Here is a 20547-nt window from a genome sequence, read left to right on the forward strand (position 1 = left end):
CCCCTTAGTTCACAAGCAAATCGAAGCATTGGGAACTTCCTCAACCTCCCATCACCAGACCATCATGGGGACCTGTATCTGCACCCACGCCCATCCTGTGTTCTCAGTCTTTTGCTTATTCTTCCCCTTCACAGCCAGACTTCTCAAACAGATGTTCACATGTTCTCTCTCCATCTCCGTAACTGTTGCTTAATCCTTGATCCGTTTCAAACTGCATTCTGTCCACTTTGTGACACCAGCACAGCACTTGCTGAGTTGATGAAAGACCACCTTGTGGGCATTCTTCAGTCCTCATCTTATTCCCTGGCTAACTCCTCTTCTGCCTGGGCTTCAAATGGGGGTGACCTTCAGATTATCCCTTGGCTCCCTTTATTTCCCGCTCTACAGTCTGAACTCTCTTCCTAAATGACTTCATCTACGTGATAGCTTCACTTATAGATTATAAGCCAGTGACTCCCAAGTTTTATCTACAGTTCAGCCTTTCATCTGGTCCCCAAGTCCTGCTCACTTGAAATTTCCACTGGAGTATCTCAAAAGTTCCTCAGAATCCTAAATGTTACCCATGACACCTTCTTTTTCCTCAGCCTTCAACTCTTAACCATCATAGTCAAGTCATTACCAACTAGTAGATTACCAAATGCGTAGATTTTACCACCTAAATATTTCTTGAACCCATTTTCTTTCTCCTCTGTTGTCGGGGCCCTAATCTAATATGCCATCATCTTTTAAAAAAATTAATTAAGAAAAACTTTGAAATAATCGTAGATTCACATGTATTTTAAGAAACAGTAGAGATAGAGCCTGTGTACCTTTTACCCAGTTTACCCCATTGGTAACATCTTGCAAAACTCTAGTGCAATATCACAACCAGGATATTGACATTGAGATACAGAACGTTATCATCACCACGAGGATGCTTCTTGCTTTTCTTTTTTTTTAAATTAATTTTTTAGAGCAGTTTTAGGTTCCAGATTGAACAGAAAGTATAGAAATTTTCCCATATATCTCCTCCCCCTACACATGCACAGCCTTCACATGTAAAATTGGTATAACTGCATTGACATACTATAATCATCCAAAATTCATAGTTTACATTAGGGCTCACACTTGGTGTTGTGCATTCTATGGATTTAGACAAACGACACTTATCCACCGTTATAGTATCATACAAGGTATTTTCACTGCCCTGTAAATTTTCTATACTCCGCGTATTCATCTTTCCCTCCCCACGGTCTCTGACAACTACTGATATCTTTTTACTCTGTCCATAGTTTTGCCTTCTCCAGATTGTCATATAGTTGAGAATCATACAGTATGTAGCCTTTTCAGATTAGCTTCCTAGTAATATGCATTTAATGTTCCTCCGTGTCTTCTCATGGCTTGATAGCTCATTTCTTTTTAGTGCTGAAAAATATTCCGTTTTCTGGATGTATAACAGTGCGTTACCCATTCACCTACTGAAGGACATCTCCTTAAACGGTCACTTGGCCATCCCCTTCGTGTTTCCTTCTGACCACACTTTCTCATTTTTTACAGTATTGATGGGCTGGGAATTTTCCAAATCTTTCATTTCTGCTTCCTCTTTGCTTGTCTTTAACTTGCACTATATTTATATTTATTTATATTGTACAGTCAGGAGGAGCCAAGTCACACCTTCAATATTTTGCTTAGAAATAGCTTAAGTTGGGGCTTCCCCGGTGGCGCAGCGGTTGAGAGTCCGCCTGCCGATGCAGGGGACGCGGGTTCGTGCCCTGGTCCGGGAAGATCCCACGTGCCGCGGAGCGGCTGGGCCCGTGAGCCATGGCCGCTGAGCCTGCGCGTCCGGAGCCTGTGCTCCGCAACGGGAGAGGCCACAGCAGTGAGAGGCCCGCGTACCGCAAAAAAAAAAAAAAAAAAAAAGAAATAGCTTAAGTTAAATATCCAGTTTCGTCACTTGCAAGTTCTACCTTCTACAAAACACTAGAACATGAACACAATTCAGCTAAGTTCTTTGCCACTTCATAACAAAGATCACCTTTCTTCCAGTTTCCAGTATGATGTTCTTCATTTCTGTGACCTCATCGATATGAATTTTACACCCAGCATTCTGTTCAGGATTACCTAGGTATTCTCTGAGAAGACTGAGGCTTTCTCTACAACTAACTCTCTTTTATTTCTGAGCTTTCAACAGAATTGCCCCTAAGAGTCCAGTCACGGCAATGCAGACTTTTTCTAGCACGCACCTCAAAACTCTTCCCGCTTCTACCCATTACCCAGTTATAAAGCTGCTCCCCCATTTTTAGGTATTTGCTACAGCACTCCATTTCTCAGTACCAATTTCTTAGTCCATTTGGGATGCTATAACAGAATACCATAGACTGGGTGGCTAAAACAGCAGACATTTATTTCTTATTTCATTATTTCTTGACAGTTCTCAAGGCTAGGAAGTCCAAGATCAAGGTGCTGGCAGATTTGATGTCTTGTGAGGCCTCTACTCCCTGGTTTGGAGATGGCTGTGTTCTTGCTCCTAATACCATCTCACTGGGGGTTAGGATTTCAACATATGAATTTGCAGAGGATATAAACATTCAGTATATAGCAAAATATAGTACTTCAAAATATATTAAATGAACACTGTAGCAATAATAACAGGGAACAAATAATCATGTAAAGAACTCATAATCTTACCTTCATCCTAATAAATCTACTTGGTGAGCCTTAGTCTAATTATATCCTGGTGGCTGAGCTGCTATTCAGTATTTACTTTCCAATGGTCATTAACTAATTACCTCTGCTTAAAATTAAAAAAAAAATTATATTGGTAAAAATATGTTTCATGTTATGGTTCAGGCTTAAGGAAGAAACAGGCACTTCTTTATTAATTAAAAGGAAATGAACACCCCCCAAAATGTAAACTCATTGAACATGTCACTGATCCAAAATTTTGAAAACCTTTCTTCATGTTATACTTGGCAACACACGTTGTTACTTCACATTACTTATCCACTCCCCAGCTCACCTTTCCCCATAAAAAAGAAAGCCAACAAACAACCCGTGTAACTTCGTAATTATCAGTGGTTTGTTGAGACATCTCTGCTCAAAATCCTTGTCTTCTGTCATAGCTCTGTTGTAGACCTCCTTTCTGCAGTTTAAGAAACACTAATGCATTAGGTATAACACTAATTTTACTTTTATATTCCCTTGCCTGGTGGATAAGGGAATACAAACATTTAAAATGGTTCATGTAATATCTCAGTAGCATTAATTTCCAAATCAAGCAAAAATGTAAATAGAATAAAACTGGATTATAGTGTTTTGCTTGAGATCCATTTTAGCCACAACTCTATTATACGGAAGCAATCATTTGAGTGATTTATTAACAGTTTATAACCATTTATTAATTCCCTCCAATTCTTCAGATACCACATAATGTATAGGAAGAATAAAAGAAAAAGAATACAGTCAACCAACTGAGTCTACCTGCACTGTACTACAGAACTTTCTGTGATGTTCTCTATCTGGACTGTCTCACATGGCAGCCACTGGCCACATATAGCTATTGAATGGTTGACATGTAGCTAGTATGTCAGTGTAACTGAACTGTTAACTTAATTTTTCTTAATAACAGCTTTATTGAGATATAATTCACATACCATACAATTCATCCATTGAAGCTGTACAATTCAGTGGTTGTTAGTGCATTCACAGAGTTGTGCAGCCATTACCACAGTGAATTTTAGAACATTTTCATTGCCTCAGTAAGAAAGCCGGTACTAGTGCAGTCACTTTCCAAATTTCCCCAACTTCCTCAGCCCTAGGCAGGCACTCATCTTTCTGTCTCCATTGATTTGCCCATTTTGGACATTTCGTATAAATGGAATCACAATTTGTAGTCTTTTGTGACTGGCTGATTTAATTTTAGTTTATTTAAATTTAATACTCACATGTGGCTAGTGGCTACCATAAGAAGCAAGTGAAGTAAAAGACCAAATACAGATGCTTAAGTAATGCTGAAGGTTAGGAGAAGATAATCCTGTAAAAGGGGCATGTGGAAAACATGTCAGAGAGATTGGAGATGAACCCAGACAAAGCCTAGAGACAAGACACTTTCCTGAAGGAGGGTATGGTTAACAGTACCAAATAATACAGAGGGGTCAAGAAAGAATTATTTCAGTGTAGTGTTAGGATAAGAATCCTGATGACAAAGGGCATTGGAATGTGGTGGTTGGTGAAGAACTGGCACTTTAATATTATTTAGAGATAGAGGGAAGGGAGAAAATTTCAAGATAGCTTGAGAGGGGTGTCAGGATTGATGCAAATTTTATTTTATTTTATTTATTTATTTAAAAATTTATTTATTTTTGGCTGCATTGGGTCTTTGTTGCTATGCGTGGGCTTTCTCTAGTTGTGGTGAGTGGGGGCTACTCTTCATTGCGGTGCATGGGCTTCTCATTGCAGTGGCTTCTCTTGTTGCATAGCATGGGCTCTAGGCTCGTGGGCTCAGTAGTTGTGACATGCAGGCTCTAGAGCACAGGCTCAGTAGCTGTGGCGCACGGGCTTGGTTGCTCCGCGGCATGTGGGATCTTCCTGGACCAGGGCTCGAACACGTGTCCCCTGCATTGGCAGGTGGATTCTTAACCACCGCACCACCAGGGAAGCCCCAAATTTTATTTTATTTTTAATATTTTTAGTGTAACACGAGCTTACATGTAAGCGGAAGAAAAGGATCCAGTGGAAATGAAGACATAAAAGTTAATTGAGCAGGGTTCTGAAGGATGTGAGTGAAGGTAGAACTAAGGTCATTAGCCTAGGAGTAAGATGTGCCAAGGAAGATAGAGATATCTTTCTCAGAGGCAGGAGTAAGTGAAGGAAAAGTAGTTGAAGATACAGAGCAAGTTTTACGTAGAGAGGAAACTAAAGCAACTCATTTACTTAAAGAAAGCAGGAATGAGGCCTTCTGAGGGTAAAATTTGTTTCCTCCGACCATCACTGTGATCACATGTGGATCAGGGAGGGCTGCAAAGTACTCCATGGGGCTAAGGCTATGGGAGGTGGAGGCATCAGTTACTAATATGTCTCTGGCTTTTACCAAATGACCATGTCTCCTAAAAGGAACAGGCATTCTCAGGTACATAAGGCCACACAAGGTCCAGGTGTATCATTTTTCACTTACTAGAAAGTGAAAATTACCCCAAAGTTTATATCTAAGATTTTCAAAGACAAAAATATAGCTCCATTACTCATCTTCCTTCCACCCCACTCTCCTTTCTTTCCTCCTTCTCTCCTCCCTCCCTTATTTCCTTCCTTTTTTCCATGTATTCTTCGTATGCTTTGTAGAAAACAATGTACCGTCATTCTTTTTGCCCTATGAGAAAAACTGGAAACAAATAAAACACAGAGTTTGGGGAAAACCCAACATTAATTCATACTATAATGAATATAGAATTTGATGTTATGAAAATCCAGTATTTATTTTTCTAAGTCACACATTTCCCCCCACTGCTTCCAATGATATAACAGTTAGTGGAAGAGATAGGAAGTGCTTTGAAAACCTCAAATGACAACTATGCAAATATAAGAGAAAAATATATTAATTAGTTGATATTGATTTAACTAATAACATTACTTTAGAACAAGGATTCTATATAAAAGTTTGAAAAATTAAAGACAATTTTTGTGGTATTCTCAATATATAAAATTATATATTTATGTATGTATGTATTTATTTTAGGCTTTTAAAACCAAGGATGGATATCTTGTAGTCGGAGCAGGAAATAACCAACAGTTTGCTACTGTGTGCAAGGTAATCTATAATATTTGGGATGGGTGGATAATATATGCAACAACTCATTTTGCACAAAGCCAGGAAAATTCAGTTTTGCCTAGAGCAATGTTGCTAAGTCTATACTCAAGACTCCCTGTGTTAGCACCTAAAAGTATGCTTTTTCTTTGCTTACAAATCCTAAGGATAGGGTCTAAATTAGCACTCTAGTTTTGTAAAATTGATGTATCTGGCTGTATTTTTAAATGAAGAATCATAGTAGCTTAAATTATGCTAAAAATTGACCTGTCTACTCGTCCAAACAAAAAGGGAAAAGTCATTTTAAAGGGATTTTTAATGCCAGGATTTTTTTTCTGAGAAAAAGAAAGGAACAGAGGAACTAGTAAACAATCAGAATACAATTAACAAAATGGCAATAAGTACATATCTATCAATAATTACTATAAATGTAAATGGACTAAATTCACCATTGAAAAGACATGGAGTAGATGAATAGATAAAAACACAAGACCCATATGTGTGCTGCCTACAGGAGACTCACTTCAGATGTAAGGACACAGACAGACTGAAAATGTAAAAAGTATTTCATACAAATGGAAACCAAAACAAAGCTCTGGTAACAATACTTATATCCAACAAAATAGACTTTTGTGATAAGAGACAAAGAAGGGCATTGCATACTGATAAAGGGGTCAGTCAAACAAGAGTATATAACATTTGTAAATATTTACGCACCCAGCATAGGAACACATAAATATAGAAAGCAAATATTAACAGAGCTAAAGGAAGAGCTAGACATCAACACAATAATAGTATGGGACTTTACTACCCCACTTACATGAATGGATAGATCATCCAGATAGGTAATTAATAAGGAAACATTGGTCTTAAGTTAGACCAGATGGACTAAACAGATATATAAAAACAGTCCATCCAAAAGCAACAGAATACACATTCTTTCTCAAGTGCCCATGGAGCATACTCCAGGATAAATCATATGTCAGGCCACAAAACAAGTCTTAATAAATTTAAGAATATTGAAATCATATCAAGCATCCTTTCTGACCACAATGGTATGAAGCTAGAAACAAATTACAAGAAAAAAACTGGAAAATCACAAATGTGTGGAGATTAAACAACATGCAACTATAAAAATGACTGGATCAATGCAGAAATTAAAAGAAATTTAAAAAATACTTTGAGACAAAGGAAAATGGAAATACAACATACCAGAACTTATGGGTTGCAGTAAAAGCAGTTGTAAGAGGGAAATTCATAGCAATAGATGGCTACCTCAAGAAACAAGAAAAATCTCATATAAACAACCTATATTTACACCTCAAGGAACTAGAGGAAGAAGAATAAACAAAGCCCAAAGTTAGCAGAAAGAAGGAAATAACAAAGATCAGAGTGGAAATAAATGAAATAGAGACTAAGAAGACAATAGAAAAGATCAGTGAAACTGAGAGCTGGTTCTTTGAAAGGTAAACAAAATTGACAAACCTTTAGCTAGGTTCAAAAAAAAAGTCAGAAATGAAAGAGGAGGTGTCATAATTGATACCACAGAAATACAAAGGATTGCAAGGGACTATTATGGACAATTATATGCCAACAAATTGGACAACCTAGAAGAAATGAATGAATTCCTAGAAATGTACAACCTTCCAAGACTGAATTATGAAGAAATAGAAAATCTGAAGAGACTGATTACTAGTAAGGAGATTGAATTAGTAATCAGAAACCTCCTAACAAACAAAAGTATAGGACCAGATTGGTAAATTCTGCCAAACATTCAAAGAAGAATTAGTGCCAGTTGTTCTCAAACTCTTCCAAAAATAGAAGAGGAGGGAACACTTCCAGATTTATATTACAATGTCAGCATTACTGTGATACCAAACCCAGCAAGGACACCACAAGAAAAGAAAACTACAGGCCAATGTCCCTAATGAACACAGAGGTAAAAATTCTCAACAAAATATTAGCAAACGTAATTCAACAATACATTAAAAGGATCTTACACCATCATCAAGTGGGGTTTATTTCTGGGAGGCAAGGATGTTTCAACACACACAAATCAATCAATGTGATATATCATACTATTAGAATGAAAGAAAGGAATCATGATCATCTCAATAGGCATAGAAAAAGTATTTGACAAAATTCAACATTCATAATAAAAAACTCTTAGGTTAAGTATAGAAGGAACATATTTCAGCATAATAAAGGCCATATATGACAGGCCTACAGCTAACATCATGTTCCGTGGTGAAAGGTTGAAAGCTTTTCCTCTAAGATCAGGAACAAGACAAGGATGCCCACTCTCACCAAAGTTATTCAACATAGAATTGGAAGTCCTAGCTAGAGCAATCAGGCAAGGAAAAGAAAGAAAAGTTATCAGAATTGGGAAGAAAGAAGTAAAATTACTTCTACTTGCAGATTACATGACTTTATAGTTAGAAAATCCTAAAGTTTCCACCAAAAATCTATTGGAACAGTAAATGAATTCAGCAAAGTTGCATGATATAAAAATCAATATACAAAAATCTGTTATGTTTCTGTACACTAATAACAAACTGTAAGAAATGGAAATTAAGAAAACAACCTCACAGTTGCACCAAAAAGAATAAAATACCTAGGGATAAATTTAGCCATGGAAGTGAGAGACCCATAGACTGAAAATTGTAAGACATCGATGAAAGAAATTAAAGAAGACACAAATAAATGAAAAGATATTATGAAAAGATATTCTGTCCTCATGGATTGGAAGAATTAATACTGTTAAAATGTCAGTACTATCAAAAGCCATCTGTAGATTCTGTGCAATCCCTATCAAAATTCCAGTGGCATTTTTTACAGAAATAGAACAATTATAAAATTTATATGGAACCACAAAAGACCCTAAATAGCCAAAGTAGTCTTGAGAAAGAAGAACAAGGAAGAACAGGGAGAAGGCATCATGCTTCTGGATTTCAAACTGTATTACAAAGCTATAGTAATCAAAACAGTATGGCATTAGCATAAAAACAGATACACAGATCAATGGGACAGAATAGAGAGCCTAAACTAAATTCACTCATATGTGGTCAGTTAATTTATGACAAAGGAGCCAAGAATATACAATGGGGAAAGGACAATCTCTTCCATAAATAGTGGTGGGAAATGGACAGTCATATGCAAATGAATTAAACTGGACCACTGTCTTACATCATATACAAAAATTAACTCAAAATAAAATAAAGTCTTCAATATAAGACCTGAAACCATAAAACCCTTAGACGAAAACATAGGTGGTAAGCTTCTTGACATCAGTCTTGGTGAAGATTTATTGGCAAAAGCAAAAATAAGTGGGACTACATCAAAGTAAAAAGATTCTGCACAGCAAGGGAAATCATTGACAAAATGAAAAGGCAACCTACTGAATGGCAGAAATTGTTTGTAAATCATATATCTGATTATAGGTTAATACCCAAAATAGGTAAAGAATTCATACAACTCAATAGCAAAACCCCACACAATCCAATTAAAAAATGGGCAGAAGTTCTGAATAGACAGTTTTCCAAAGAAGACATATAGATGGCTAACAGGTACATGAAAGATGCTCAGTGGGAGAGTGATAATAAATAAATAAACAAAACTCCAAAACGATCTATGGTAAGTGCCATGCAGAGAATTAAAATAGGCTACTGTGTTAAAATAGTGGCTGGGTTGTCAGGGGAAAGTCTCTCTGAAGAAATAACATTAAGATGAGATCTGAGTGACATTCATAAAGCAATAGTGATAAGTTTTTTCAATATAAATATTAGCATAAAATGTTTGCCATGCTAATATAAATGTAATACTCAAAATTCACAAAAAAGCCTGGAAGTATTCCATAATGCTAATACAGACCATATTTGGGTGGTAGGATAGAAGTGGGTTTTTCTTTCTACTTCTATGAAGTGGTAAAATACAAAAATATATTTAGGCTTTGTCCCCGATTTCTTACACAGAGTTCCTAAAACCCTCGAAATTTCCTGAATGATGGAAGTGTTTTTTGTTATTCACAACAAGCTCGTTTCAATCACACCTGAGTTTATGCTACTGAGGTGACTTAGGGTGGGGTCTCTAGATAGCCCCAGGATGGGTTGGTCACCAGGAAGACCAAGTAATTAGAGGGTTAGAAATTTTAGCCCCACCTACCAACCTCCAGTAAGGGGAGAGGGGACTGGAGTTTGAGCTCTATGAAAACCTTTGAACTATAAGATTCAGAGAGCTTCTGGTGAAGACAGCAAGGTGATGGGAGGGTAGTGGAGCATGGAAGCTCTGCACCCTCCCACCTCATACATTGCCCTGTGCATCTCTTCCATTTGGCTATTCCTGAGTTGTATCCTTTATAATAAACCAATAGTAGTAAGTAAAAAAAAAAAAAAAAAAAAGGTGCTCAATATCTCAAATCATCAGGGAAATGCAAATAAAAACCACAGTGAGATCTCACCTCACACCTGTCCAGAATGGCTATTATGAAAAAGACAAGAAACAACAAATGTTGGTGAGGATGTGGAGAAAAGGGAACCCTTGTGCACTGTGGGTGGGATTGTAAATTGATGTAGCCCCTGTGGAAAACAATATAGAGATTCCTCAAAAAGTTAAAAATAGAACTACCATACAATTCAGCAATTCCACTTAAAGGTATATATCTGAAGAAAATGAAAACACTTAACTTGAAAAGATACATGTACTCCTATGCTCACTGCAGCATTACGTATAATAGCCAAGATATGGAAGGAAAAAGATTTTTTTCTCTTCTTTCTTTTTCTTCTTCTTTTTCAAACCCCACAAGATATAATTAGGCCCAAATATAGTTATTCTACTACCAAATTTATTTACTTACCACTAGAAAATTAATTTTTCTCTTCAAATAAGTCTTTGTTTAATGAGTACCTTTCTGCAAAATTCATGTTTTAAGTTTTTAGCAATTGTCATGTTAAAAATACTGTTCCTGGGGACTTCCCTGATGCAGTGGTTAAGAATCCACCTGCCAATGCAGGAGACACAGGTTGGATCCCTGGTCCAGGAAGATCCCACATGCCGCGGAGCAACTAAGCCCATGTGCCACAACTACTGAGCCTGCACTCTAGAGCCCACGAGCCACAGCTACTGAGCCCACGTGCCACAACTACTGAAGCCCACGGGCCTAGAGCCCGTGCTCCGCAACAAGAGAAGCCACCTAGATACAAGCCTTTTTGCCCAAGTAGGTAAAAAGCAGCTTGCTACAGAACTCTAGCAATGCCATGCCACCATGATGAAGCACATCTATTTTCCCAAAGGCTGGAGTGCAAAAACCATCTATAAAAGCCTTTATTGGGGTTTTCTCTTCTCTAAATGGAATGAGAAAGTTTAGCTCCCTTTTCCTTAAATCTCCTTCAGAAGGTCTAAGTAGAAACCGAAGAATATATTTCATTTGATATGGAGAACTGAGTTCCCTCTCATTAGTAGTACTAATCATTAACAGTTAATCATTTATTGAAAGTGAGGGACTTCCCTGGTGGCACAGTGGTTAAGAATCCACCTGCCCATGCGGAGGACGCGGGTTCGAGCCCTCGTCCAGGAAGATCCCACATGCCGCGGAGCAACCTAAGCCCATGTGCCACAACTACTGAGCCTGCACTCTAGAGCCTGTGAGCCATAACTGCTGAGCCCATGTGCCACAACTACTGAAGCCCGCGGGCCTAGAGCCCGTGCTCCACAACAAGAGAAGCCACCACAATGAGAAGCCCGGGCACCACAACAAAGAGTAGCCCCCGCTCGCTGCAACTAGGGAAAGCCCGCGTGCAACAATGAAGACCCAACACTGTCAAAAACAAAAAAAACAAAAAAACAAAAATGTTGTTCCTAAACAAGGCCTTAAATAAAGGCCCTGGGATTATTTAAAGTAATTTTATATTGAAGATATTCTCAATTTTTAGCATTGCTTGGACATTTTTTTCAATTTGATGTTTTTATTATTTATCCAGACTCTGGTCTTTTGTTTTTATTTAAGGCTTTAGTTTTCAGTTCACTTTTTAGAGTTCTAATCCCAGGCAAATAATCTAGTTTAAATGTGTGTGTGTGCGTGTATATATATATATATATATATATATATAAGTTTATTTTTCTTACATGTAGAGAAAGGCCTTACCTGTTGAGGACTTTTTACTGGTTGGGAAAGGTTTCTTTTTCCTTGTACCATGAGCTTTCAGTTTTAATAAAGATGCCTGTGAATTCCTTAGAGGAACCTTATTTACTGCAGTTAACTTATTATGTACAAAAATTATTTATTGCTGTGCCTCTTTTGTATGAGAGGTTAACGAGCACAGCTAAAAACCACAGCAAAGGGGTGGGAAGTACCGCAGAGAAGGTGACAAATGGAGATAGTTCCGATTGCAGGAAGGGCTGGAACATCTGAGGTGGGAAAGAGGGGAGCTTTTATAATGGTGACTCTGAGTAAGTGTAGAGAAAATTGATTCAAACATTTGATCTGGGATCAAAGAACCTTTATTATGAACGGTCAACGTTAAAAATATAAAACATACGGAAGCTGTTGCCTGTGAAGTCATTTGCGTACTCTAGCTGCAGAGATGTAAAAGCCAGTTCATTGCTATAAACAAGGACAGATTTTCTTCCTGGGCCATATGTTTTGGAGTTTTCTCTCTCCAGAATCAGGGTGGGGAGGGGGTAGAAATTACTGGTTGACATATTCTTCACTGTTGAAAATAGCTGCACTGAATTCTTTTTATTTTTGATTCATTACTGCTGATCAATTTAAAACTTTTGAACTTCCTCATAAATATCCATAAGAACTTTTTTTGAAAAAGATTTTTATTTCAAAGCAGAATATTTGCCATCAGTTTTAGTACTAAAATATGACTTATTGTTATGGTGTGTTATGACACATTTTTTAAAAAGGAGACTAACAGAGGGCCTCGGAGAATGGCATACTTGACCTTGTTTTTCCCATATGTGAGTTAGGAATGATAATCCCTGTTATGAGCCATTAAGGCAATGTCTATAAAACTCTTTGAGATCCTCAGAAGAAAAGTTTTATGTGTATAGGATTTTACTGTTATCTACATCGTTTACTAGGCATCTTCAGCAAACGTTGCAATCTGATTTGAGTTTTTCACCTTCATAATTATACCCTTACATGTAAACTTGTCCTAAAAACCTTTTCTAAGGAAAAAAAAAATCATCTGTTTCCTTATTTGATGCAAGGTTCTCCCCCTTCCCATATATAGTAAGCGAGCTTTTTCTAGGTACTTTTTATTCAGCTCTATCTATTACGGAGTGTATTATAGTTCAGGCTGGCCTTGTAGAAGTGGAGGACCCCAAGTTAGACAATGAGCGTATCAAAATTATTCTTTTGCCACGTAAAGTCCATCATGAAAGACAGGGCTGCTCTACCTCCTGGGGAGAAATGTGGCAGTATTGTTTGTGACGAATGAGTAGAATTTACTTACGCCCAATCTGTTTCCAAAAGAGAGTTTGATATACTGGTGGACTAATACCTTCGTTGGGAGGGGCCCTATTAGAATACTCTTACCGTCAGGGATCAGAGTGGCAGTAAGAGCTTTGGGTTCAAGGCTTGGGCTTCAGAAAATCTTCTTGCACATAAAGTGAACCTTGGCTTATAACAAACCCTATTTTATGTCCCTTAACATGATACGGAAGGGTAGGGAACATGAGCACATGTAAGCTATTCTAAGCTGATTGATGCCAACGCTAATGGGCATTCCTATTTGAAATACACTGACATCCTTTTAAAAGTCATATAGACTGAAAGTTTCTTTTATTGGAGGCAATATACATTGGTTCTCAACTTTAGCATGCATAGGAAACCTCCTTGAGCCCCTGTCCCAAAGATTTTGACTTAGTATGTGAGGTGGGGCACAGGAAACTTCAACTTTAACAGTCCCTATAGTTGATTTTAGAGCAGGTGGTCTGAGGACATTTGAATTCTAGGGCATTCTGTGAGTCTTGGAACCAGTCAGGTGATCTCTGGCAAAAGGCACTTAGTCTTTGCTAAGCATCAGTGCCCTCATGATGAAAGGAAGGTTATAATACATAACTATACTAATATATAACTTTTGGGGTTTTTTAAAAGTTAGATTAGATAAGTAAAACACTTAGTTCAGTCCTTGGCTCACAGCATGAACTTAATAAATGGTCTTTCTAGCAATTAGGTGTGGAGATTCTGTTTCTGGGTAAAATGGAGTAAGCACATTTCTCCCTGTCTGACCCACGGAACACAGTGATAAAACCTGTACAGAATGCATGGAACATCTGTATGAGGACTGTGAGAAGTAAGTAATAGCAGGAAAATTGGGAAGGAATACTAGAATTTGAAATACCTCTAAACTGGCAGTAAGTTTACCGGTTTTTCCCTCTGATTATTCCTTTACATGAACACAGCCTGAAACCTGGGAGTGGGCCCCAGGGAACAGAGCTGAGTTCCAGGAGATGCCCTTCATTCCTGGTGCGGGGAGCATAAAAATGGAGTCTAATGTCAGAGAGAGTGTGGACATCCTCCCTTTTTGTCCTCTCGTTTTCTCACCCCCCAGCCTCCAAGCAGTCCTGTAGCGGCAGCGGTGGGTGAGCAGCAGCCAGACTCCAAGGAAGGGGACCTTTCTTGTATCTGAGCTGTGATCCCAAAAGACAGGGCTGAGTCCTTGATGCTTTTTCCTCTGCCCTCCCACTAACTGGCCTCTGCCCTGGAAGTATGCTGGGGAGTAGGGTAACTAGAGGGGAGCTCTAGGGAACTGGAAAGAGGTTGCAGAGAGGGAAAAGCTTCAGAAAGGGATCCATGAAGTTGTTTGTGAACTCCTGCGCTCACCCCTGAGCTGCACATGCATTGATCTGGTCCTAATCAGGACACCGACGATGTTGAGAACTATTAACAAATAGACAACTTCCCAGGTTGCAGCATGACCATTAAGTAGGGCACAGGTTCAAAAAGCAATTGCAAAGGTTTTGAAAACTGAACTGACAGTAGAACCAAAGCACATAGAAGGTGAGTTGGGACTTGCAGACTGAACTTAACCAGGTGAACTGCTTGCTAAAAACAATAACAACAGAAATTTTCTGTAGCATTTAAACAAGTCTCAGAGGTTCATAACATAATATTCAAAATGTCCAAGATACAATCCCAAATTACTCAGCATATGAAGAACCAGAACCTGCATGAGAAAAGACAATCAGTAAATGCCAATGCCAAGATGATACAGATGTGGGAATTAACTCATGAAAACTTTAAAACAACCATTATAAAGATACTCCAACAAGCATCGCAGACACTTAAAATAAACAGAAAAGTAGAAATGTCCAGAAAAGAAATAGAAGATTTGAAGAAGAACCAAATGAACATTTTAGAACTGAAAAATACAACCACCAAATACAGGAACAAACACCTCACTGAATGAGCTCAGTAGCACAATGGAGGTGACAGAGGAAACAGTCAAGGAACTTGAAGATGGATAAATAGAAATTATTCAGTCTGAACATCAGAAAGGAAAAAAAGATAGTCCCCTCCCAAAAATGAAAGAAAGAACAGATACTCAGGGACCTGTGGGACAATAACAAAAAAATCTAATATTTATGTCATTGTAGTCCCAGAAGGAGAGAAGAGAACAGACTGAAAAAAATTGAAGCCATTGAAGAAACGATGGCTGAAAACTTCCCAAATTTGGTGAAAGATTAAAAACATACAGATTTAATAATTTCAGCAAACCCCAAATAAGATAAATCCAAATAAATCCATGCCCAAGTACATCAAAATATTACTGCTGAAAAGTAAAGACCAAGAGAAAGCATTTGAAATCACCCGGAGAGAACGACGTGTTGTTGATACATTTGGGGGAGCATTGACTCAATTGACTGCAGCTTTCCTGCCAGAAACGGCAGAACCCAGAGAGAAGAGGCACAACATGTTTAAAGGGCCGAAAGGAAAGAACCGTAACTGCAGAATTCTATATCCAATAGGAATATCCTTAAGGAATGAAAGTTAAGTAGATAACCTCCCCTACATTCTCCCTTCTTTCCCATTCTTTTTTGAACAAACATATGCTTTCGTATCTCTTTGGGGAGAAACAGTACCTACTTGGAATATTTCACATTTATTTAATGCTTAATATGTCAAGCACTTTCACTTACATTGTTTCATTTTGTCCCAGGCAGCATTCTCTTTCAAGCACCTAAAGCATGGTTATGACCACAGCTCTTGAAGCAGTCTCTCTAGAAACATTTTGAATGCTGGCATAGTTGAAGACAGAAGGATAATTACTTTACCCACTATTTAACACCAACTTTCAAAGAGAAAAGAGGTCCAATAAGTCATATTCGGAGAAGGAGACATGAGTGCACCCCAGTTACCATTGAGTGCAAACACTGAGTAGTTTTTTATGTAGCTTACACTGTATTCTGGGTGAGGCCACATTTATAAATTTAACATGTGATCTAGTGAAGGCACTTGCTTTTTCTTGAAATGACTTGTTCACTCTTGATGGGGGAGGGTGTGTTTTGATTCCTGGATAAGCCTTGAGGCCAATTCTTGGATCAGGTGTGGTGACAGGGAGGTTTCTAGAAAGGGCACTGTATATGGTGTCACTTTTTAAAATCTGAGAGAGTAATGCTGTCTTTATTATTCCTAAAGGAAATGAATAAGTGAAACATGTGAAAGAGAAATTACACCATTGAGATGCTCTCTTTACTTCAGGGAATCTTCTTCACTTCTCTCTCCTTTGTAAGATGATTAATGGATTGACTTTATTTAAACTGTGGGAAACAAATGAAACCATTAAGTGTTTATATTTAAGGTAAATACATTAATAGAGGTCGTGAAGCTTTCTGTAGGCCACATGGCCTGCCCCTAGCCCATAAACGCTCCTTCTGACTTTCCAACGCAAGTGCCAAACACTGCCTCCACACATTCTTTTTAAAACTTCTTTTCCATTCCAAATCCACTTGGTACTTTCATTATGGTCTTGTTAAAATTGCAAGATGTCCACTGGGACTTCCAGGATAGATTTTCTCTTTACTGAGGAGGAGCAAAAGAGGAAGTATATAAAAGCACTTCTATTTGTTATTCCTTCAGGGAGTCATAGTAAAGAAAAATAGGGACACTTCTATAGGAGGAGTATCTTTTAATTTGACATTGTTTTAACGGTAAGCATTTGGGGCAAGTGTGTATGCTTCCCCTTTATTTTAGCACCTTGTACAACATCCTGGATAGGACTACTGGGACAGATAATACTATTTTATTTACATGTGGAACAAATAAGTGAATGTACCTACAAGATATACGTTGATTACGAGCTTGATGTAAGTGCAGACTTGCACTTATGTTATTGGTTCTTAGAATTAGGTCAGTTTTACCCAATTTGTACCTCTATCTCTGTTTCCTCTAGATAAGACTTACTGTGGGAATCTGATAACTCTTTTCCTATATTCTCATAAACGGGTACAAGATATTACCGGCGGTCGGATAACTGCTTTTCGGTTTTCCTGTATGTAGGCGCATGCTTAAATGTAGTAAAAACTTCTTATAAATGAGAAAACCAGTCACCAGCATGACCCATCCTAACTGCATGATCCTTCCCTCCGTATATCCTTGTGTTAAGAAGTATAAAGACCAGCAAGGAATGGTCTTGAGGATGGAGTAGTAGGTCCTGAACACTAGTACCCACAGGCAGGTACACAAAAATTTTGTGAATTCCACTTTAAAATTCTTTTTCCCTTTTAGATCTTGAATTTGCCTGAACTGATTGATGATTCCAAGTATAGAACTAACCACCTTCGGGTACAGAATAGAAAAGAGCTTATTAAAATACTATCGACACGGTAAGCTTGGCTCTACTGTTTGTACCTTTAAGAATGAATATGTAATTAGCATTTATCTGGCATTTTATGGTGCTCTCTTTGGCTTATTTAGATTAACTTATAATTATCTTTCATTTTACAAAATTCGTTAGTGGAAATATATTTTAAAGCTGTGTTTTTCTTTGTTTGAAAGCGTTTGAAAGTATTTCACACGGCTTTCTAAGTATTGCATCGTAACAATGATACAAATAAGAACATCACAATAGCTTGCATTAGTTCCTTCTCTGTGGCATGTAAGTGTTTGGGTTTAGTCTATCATAAATACTAACAGTAATAATTCAACATCATTTTTTACAGTTACTGTATGAATCGCTCTACATACATGATCTCATTTAACCCTTATAATCATCCCGTGAGGGAAGTTCTATTATTTCCATTTTACAGATAAGGAAACTGAGATAAGGGAGGTTCAGTCAAGAGCTTGTTGGCTTTTCTGAGCCTCTCTGTGTGGTTTGTCATGTTGATGTTTTGAAAATGGCAGATTGAGTCATAAAGGATTAATGCTGACCAATTAGAGTATTTGATTTTCAAATTATTCCATTCATGTCAGGTTATACTTTTGTTAAAACCTGTATCAATTTTTCAAGTTTGCCTCAGAAAAAGTTAATAATTCTTATTCTTTCCTATCAGTTTCACTTTTGTTTACATCTAACTTCTCGATCTATAGGAATAGATAGCAGTTTTTGTGGATCTCAATGCCCATGTGAACTGTTCTTCAGTACGGAACATTTGCTCTCATCAAACCAATAAATTAAGGACTTTTGTTCAAATACAATAGCTTGTCTTTTGAAAATCCCCTTGTGTTTCCATGTAGTATAGATATATCAAAGTTCTTAGACTCATAGATATCGAGAACAAACTGAGTACCAGTGGGGAGGTCGGGGAGGGACAATACAGGGGTAGGAGAGTGGGAGGTACAAACTATAGGGTGTAAGATAGGCTACAAGGATGTAGTGTACAACACGGGGAATATGGCCAATATTTTGTAATAACGAAGTGGAGTGTAACCTTTGAAAATTGTATTAAAAAACTAACAAACAAGCGAAAGTTCTTAGAAAAAAACTTCTGCTAATATTATGTTTATTCCTCTTCCCTTCTCCTTTGGGGACCTCTACATGAGTCTGCATTCATTACCTATTTGCTTTTTCCTGGATTTTAAGCACTTCTTCTCTATGCTGCCTGTATCTCCTTCAATCAATGGGGCCTCTGTGTGTGGGACTGATATGCAGAGAAGAGGGGAATGAGAATTGGTCTCCCCTTTCTTGGTCATTAGTTAAATAAAACTCAGATTCTACTGCAAAGCCGGAGAGCCCTCAGTCATTAACATTTCACCCCATGAGAATTGGCCCTTTATCTCTGCTTTTTGCCTCTTTGCCTCTCAAGCAGTTTTTGATTCATTTAATTCATTGATATGACTTTTTCCTTTCACACCACGGTTACCAAGTTTCAATAACAGGCACTTGTGAGAACCTTTTCAAAAGCTCTTGGAGAGTCTAAATACATCACATCCATGCTGTGAGAAGAGTGGACCGAAGAAAAATACAAAAGCTAGGCAGATACGTGTCATCTTGTTATTGAGTTGCCAGCACTCTTCTAACTTTAAGAACCACAGAGTTAAATTATTGGTTTCCTGTGTCCTAAAACCTGTATTCCTTGCTAAATTCTGTTATAGAATTCTATTGTGGACAGACTTCTAGCAGCATCTGTAACAGTTTAATTTCAAATTTCTCTTTTTGGGGTGAATTAAACAACCTAACACCTTCTTCTTTCTCCTCTTATATACCCAGAAGTGGGAGTTTCAGCATTTTGGAACCCATAGGTTCTTATGTCTTTATTCAGACTTAAGGAATCAAACTTGTAAAGAAGAGACTAGAGGGTAGTCTTAAGAGAGGAAACTTGATAAGGGAGTGTTGCCTTCATCATCATCCTGCTGTTAAAACACAGACCACAGAGAGGCCCTTGGGTGCCCAGAGGCCAGGGTCCGTGCTCTCTTGGGCTGGTGTGTGGACGTGTTTTGGTGGTGTCTTGTGGGATGCAGTTCTACAGTCTCTTCCAGCTCAGGTCTCTTCTCCTCCGTGGTGGATCAAACAGTGATGACCAGGGAAGATTAGGATATTGATTCAGTCCCATCGATAACCTTATCATTTGTTTTTCTGAATAAATATCCCTGGATTCATTAGTACTGTTAAGTGTTGGGCTTTCAGAAGTCTCTGTGAATGTTGTAAAATGTCTCATTTTCATGATATGATTTTATGTTTTTCCAATATTCAAAATATTAATGGCTCTATATTAATTACATGATTAGATTTGGTCATTTTATTCTGACATCATGGCCTTCCACAGTCTGACATGACCTTTCCTTTCCACCTTTTCTCAATATAAAGGAATAATATAGGGAGGTGGGTCCAGAGGGAGAGAGTAGGGGGAGTTGGCAGGAAAATCATGCTGTAAAAGTTATAATAGAGTTTATGATAAAGGAGTTTCTGAAACTTGTGAAACAAAGGAAAGTTTTTGGCCATAAAATGAGTTAGCTTGTCAACAACTTCTGTTTTCTGTGTAACCTGATGATAGGTCTTTTTTTTTTTCTTCCAGTTTTATTGAGATATAATTGACATATAATGTTGCATTAGTTTAAGGCACACAAATAATGATTTGATATATGTATATATTCTGAAATGATTACCCTAGTAAGTTAACATCTGTCACCTCACAGTTACAAATCTTTTTCTTCCCTTGTAATGAGAACTTTTCAGATCTACTCTCTTAGCATCTGTCAAATATACAATACAGTAGTATTAACTATAGTCACCATGCTGCACATAACATCCTCAGGACCTATTTATTGTATAACTGCAAGTTTGTGCCTTTTGAGCACCTTCACCCATTCCCCCCCACCC

General features: G+C 37.8%; 1 protein-coding gene across 4 annotated transcripts in view; it reads left to right on the top strand.

Moving 5' to 3' along the window:
- Window positions 1-20547, top strand: part of SUGCT (succinyl-CoA:glutarate-CoA transferase) — a 764199-nt gene that overhangs the window by 227613 nt on the left and 516039 nt on the right. For all 4 annotated transcript variants that reach the window (XR_004351441.1, XR_004351440.1, XM_032643169.1 and 1 more), the window contains 2 exons: window positions 5711-5782; window positions 17514-17611. Coding sequence is in view for 2 of the 4 variants with exons in the window: in XM_032643169.1 (XP_032499060.1) it covers window positions 5711-5782; window positions 17514-17611 (170 nt within the window). In the remaining 2 variants the exon portion in view is untranslated. The remainder of the gene's footprint in view (window positions 1-5710; window positions 5783-17513; window positions 17612-20547) is intronic.

The sequence above is a fragment of the Phocoena sinus genome, chromosome 9 (genome assembly GCF_008692025.1).
Source record: "Phocoena sinus isolate mPhoSin1 chromosome 9, mPhoSin1.pri, whole genome shotgun sequence".
Taxonomy (NCBI): domain Eukaryota; kingdom Metazoa; phylum Chordata; class Mammalia; order Artiodactyla; family Phocoenidae; genus Phocoena; species Phocoena sinus.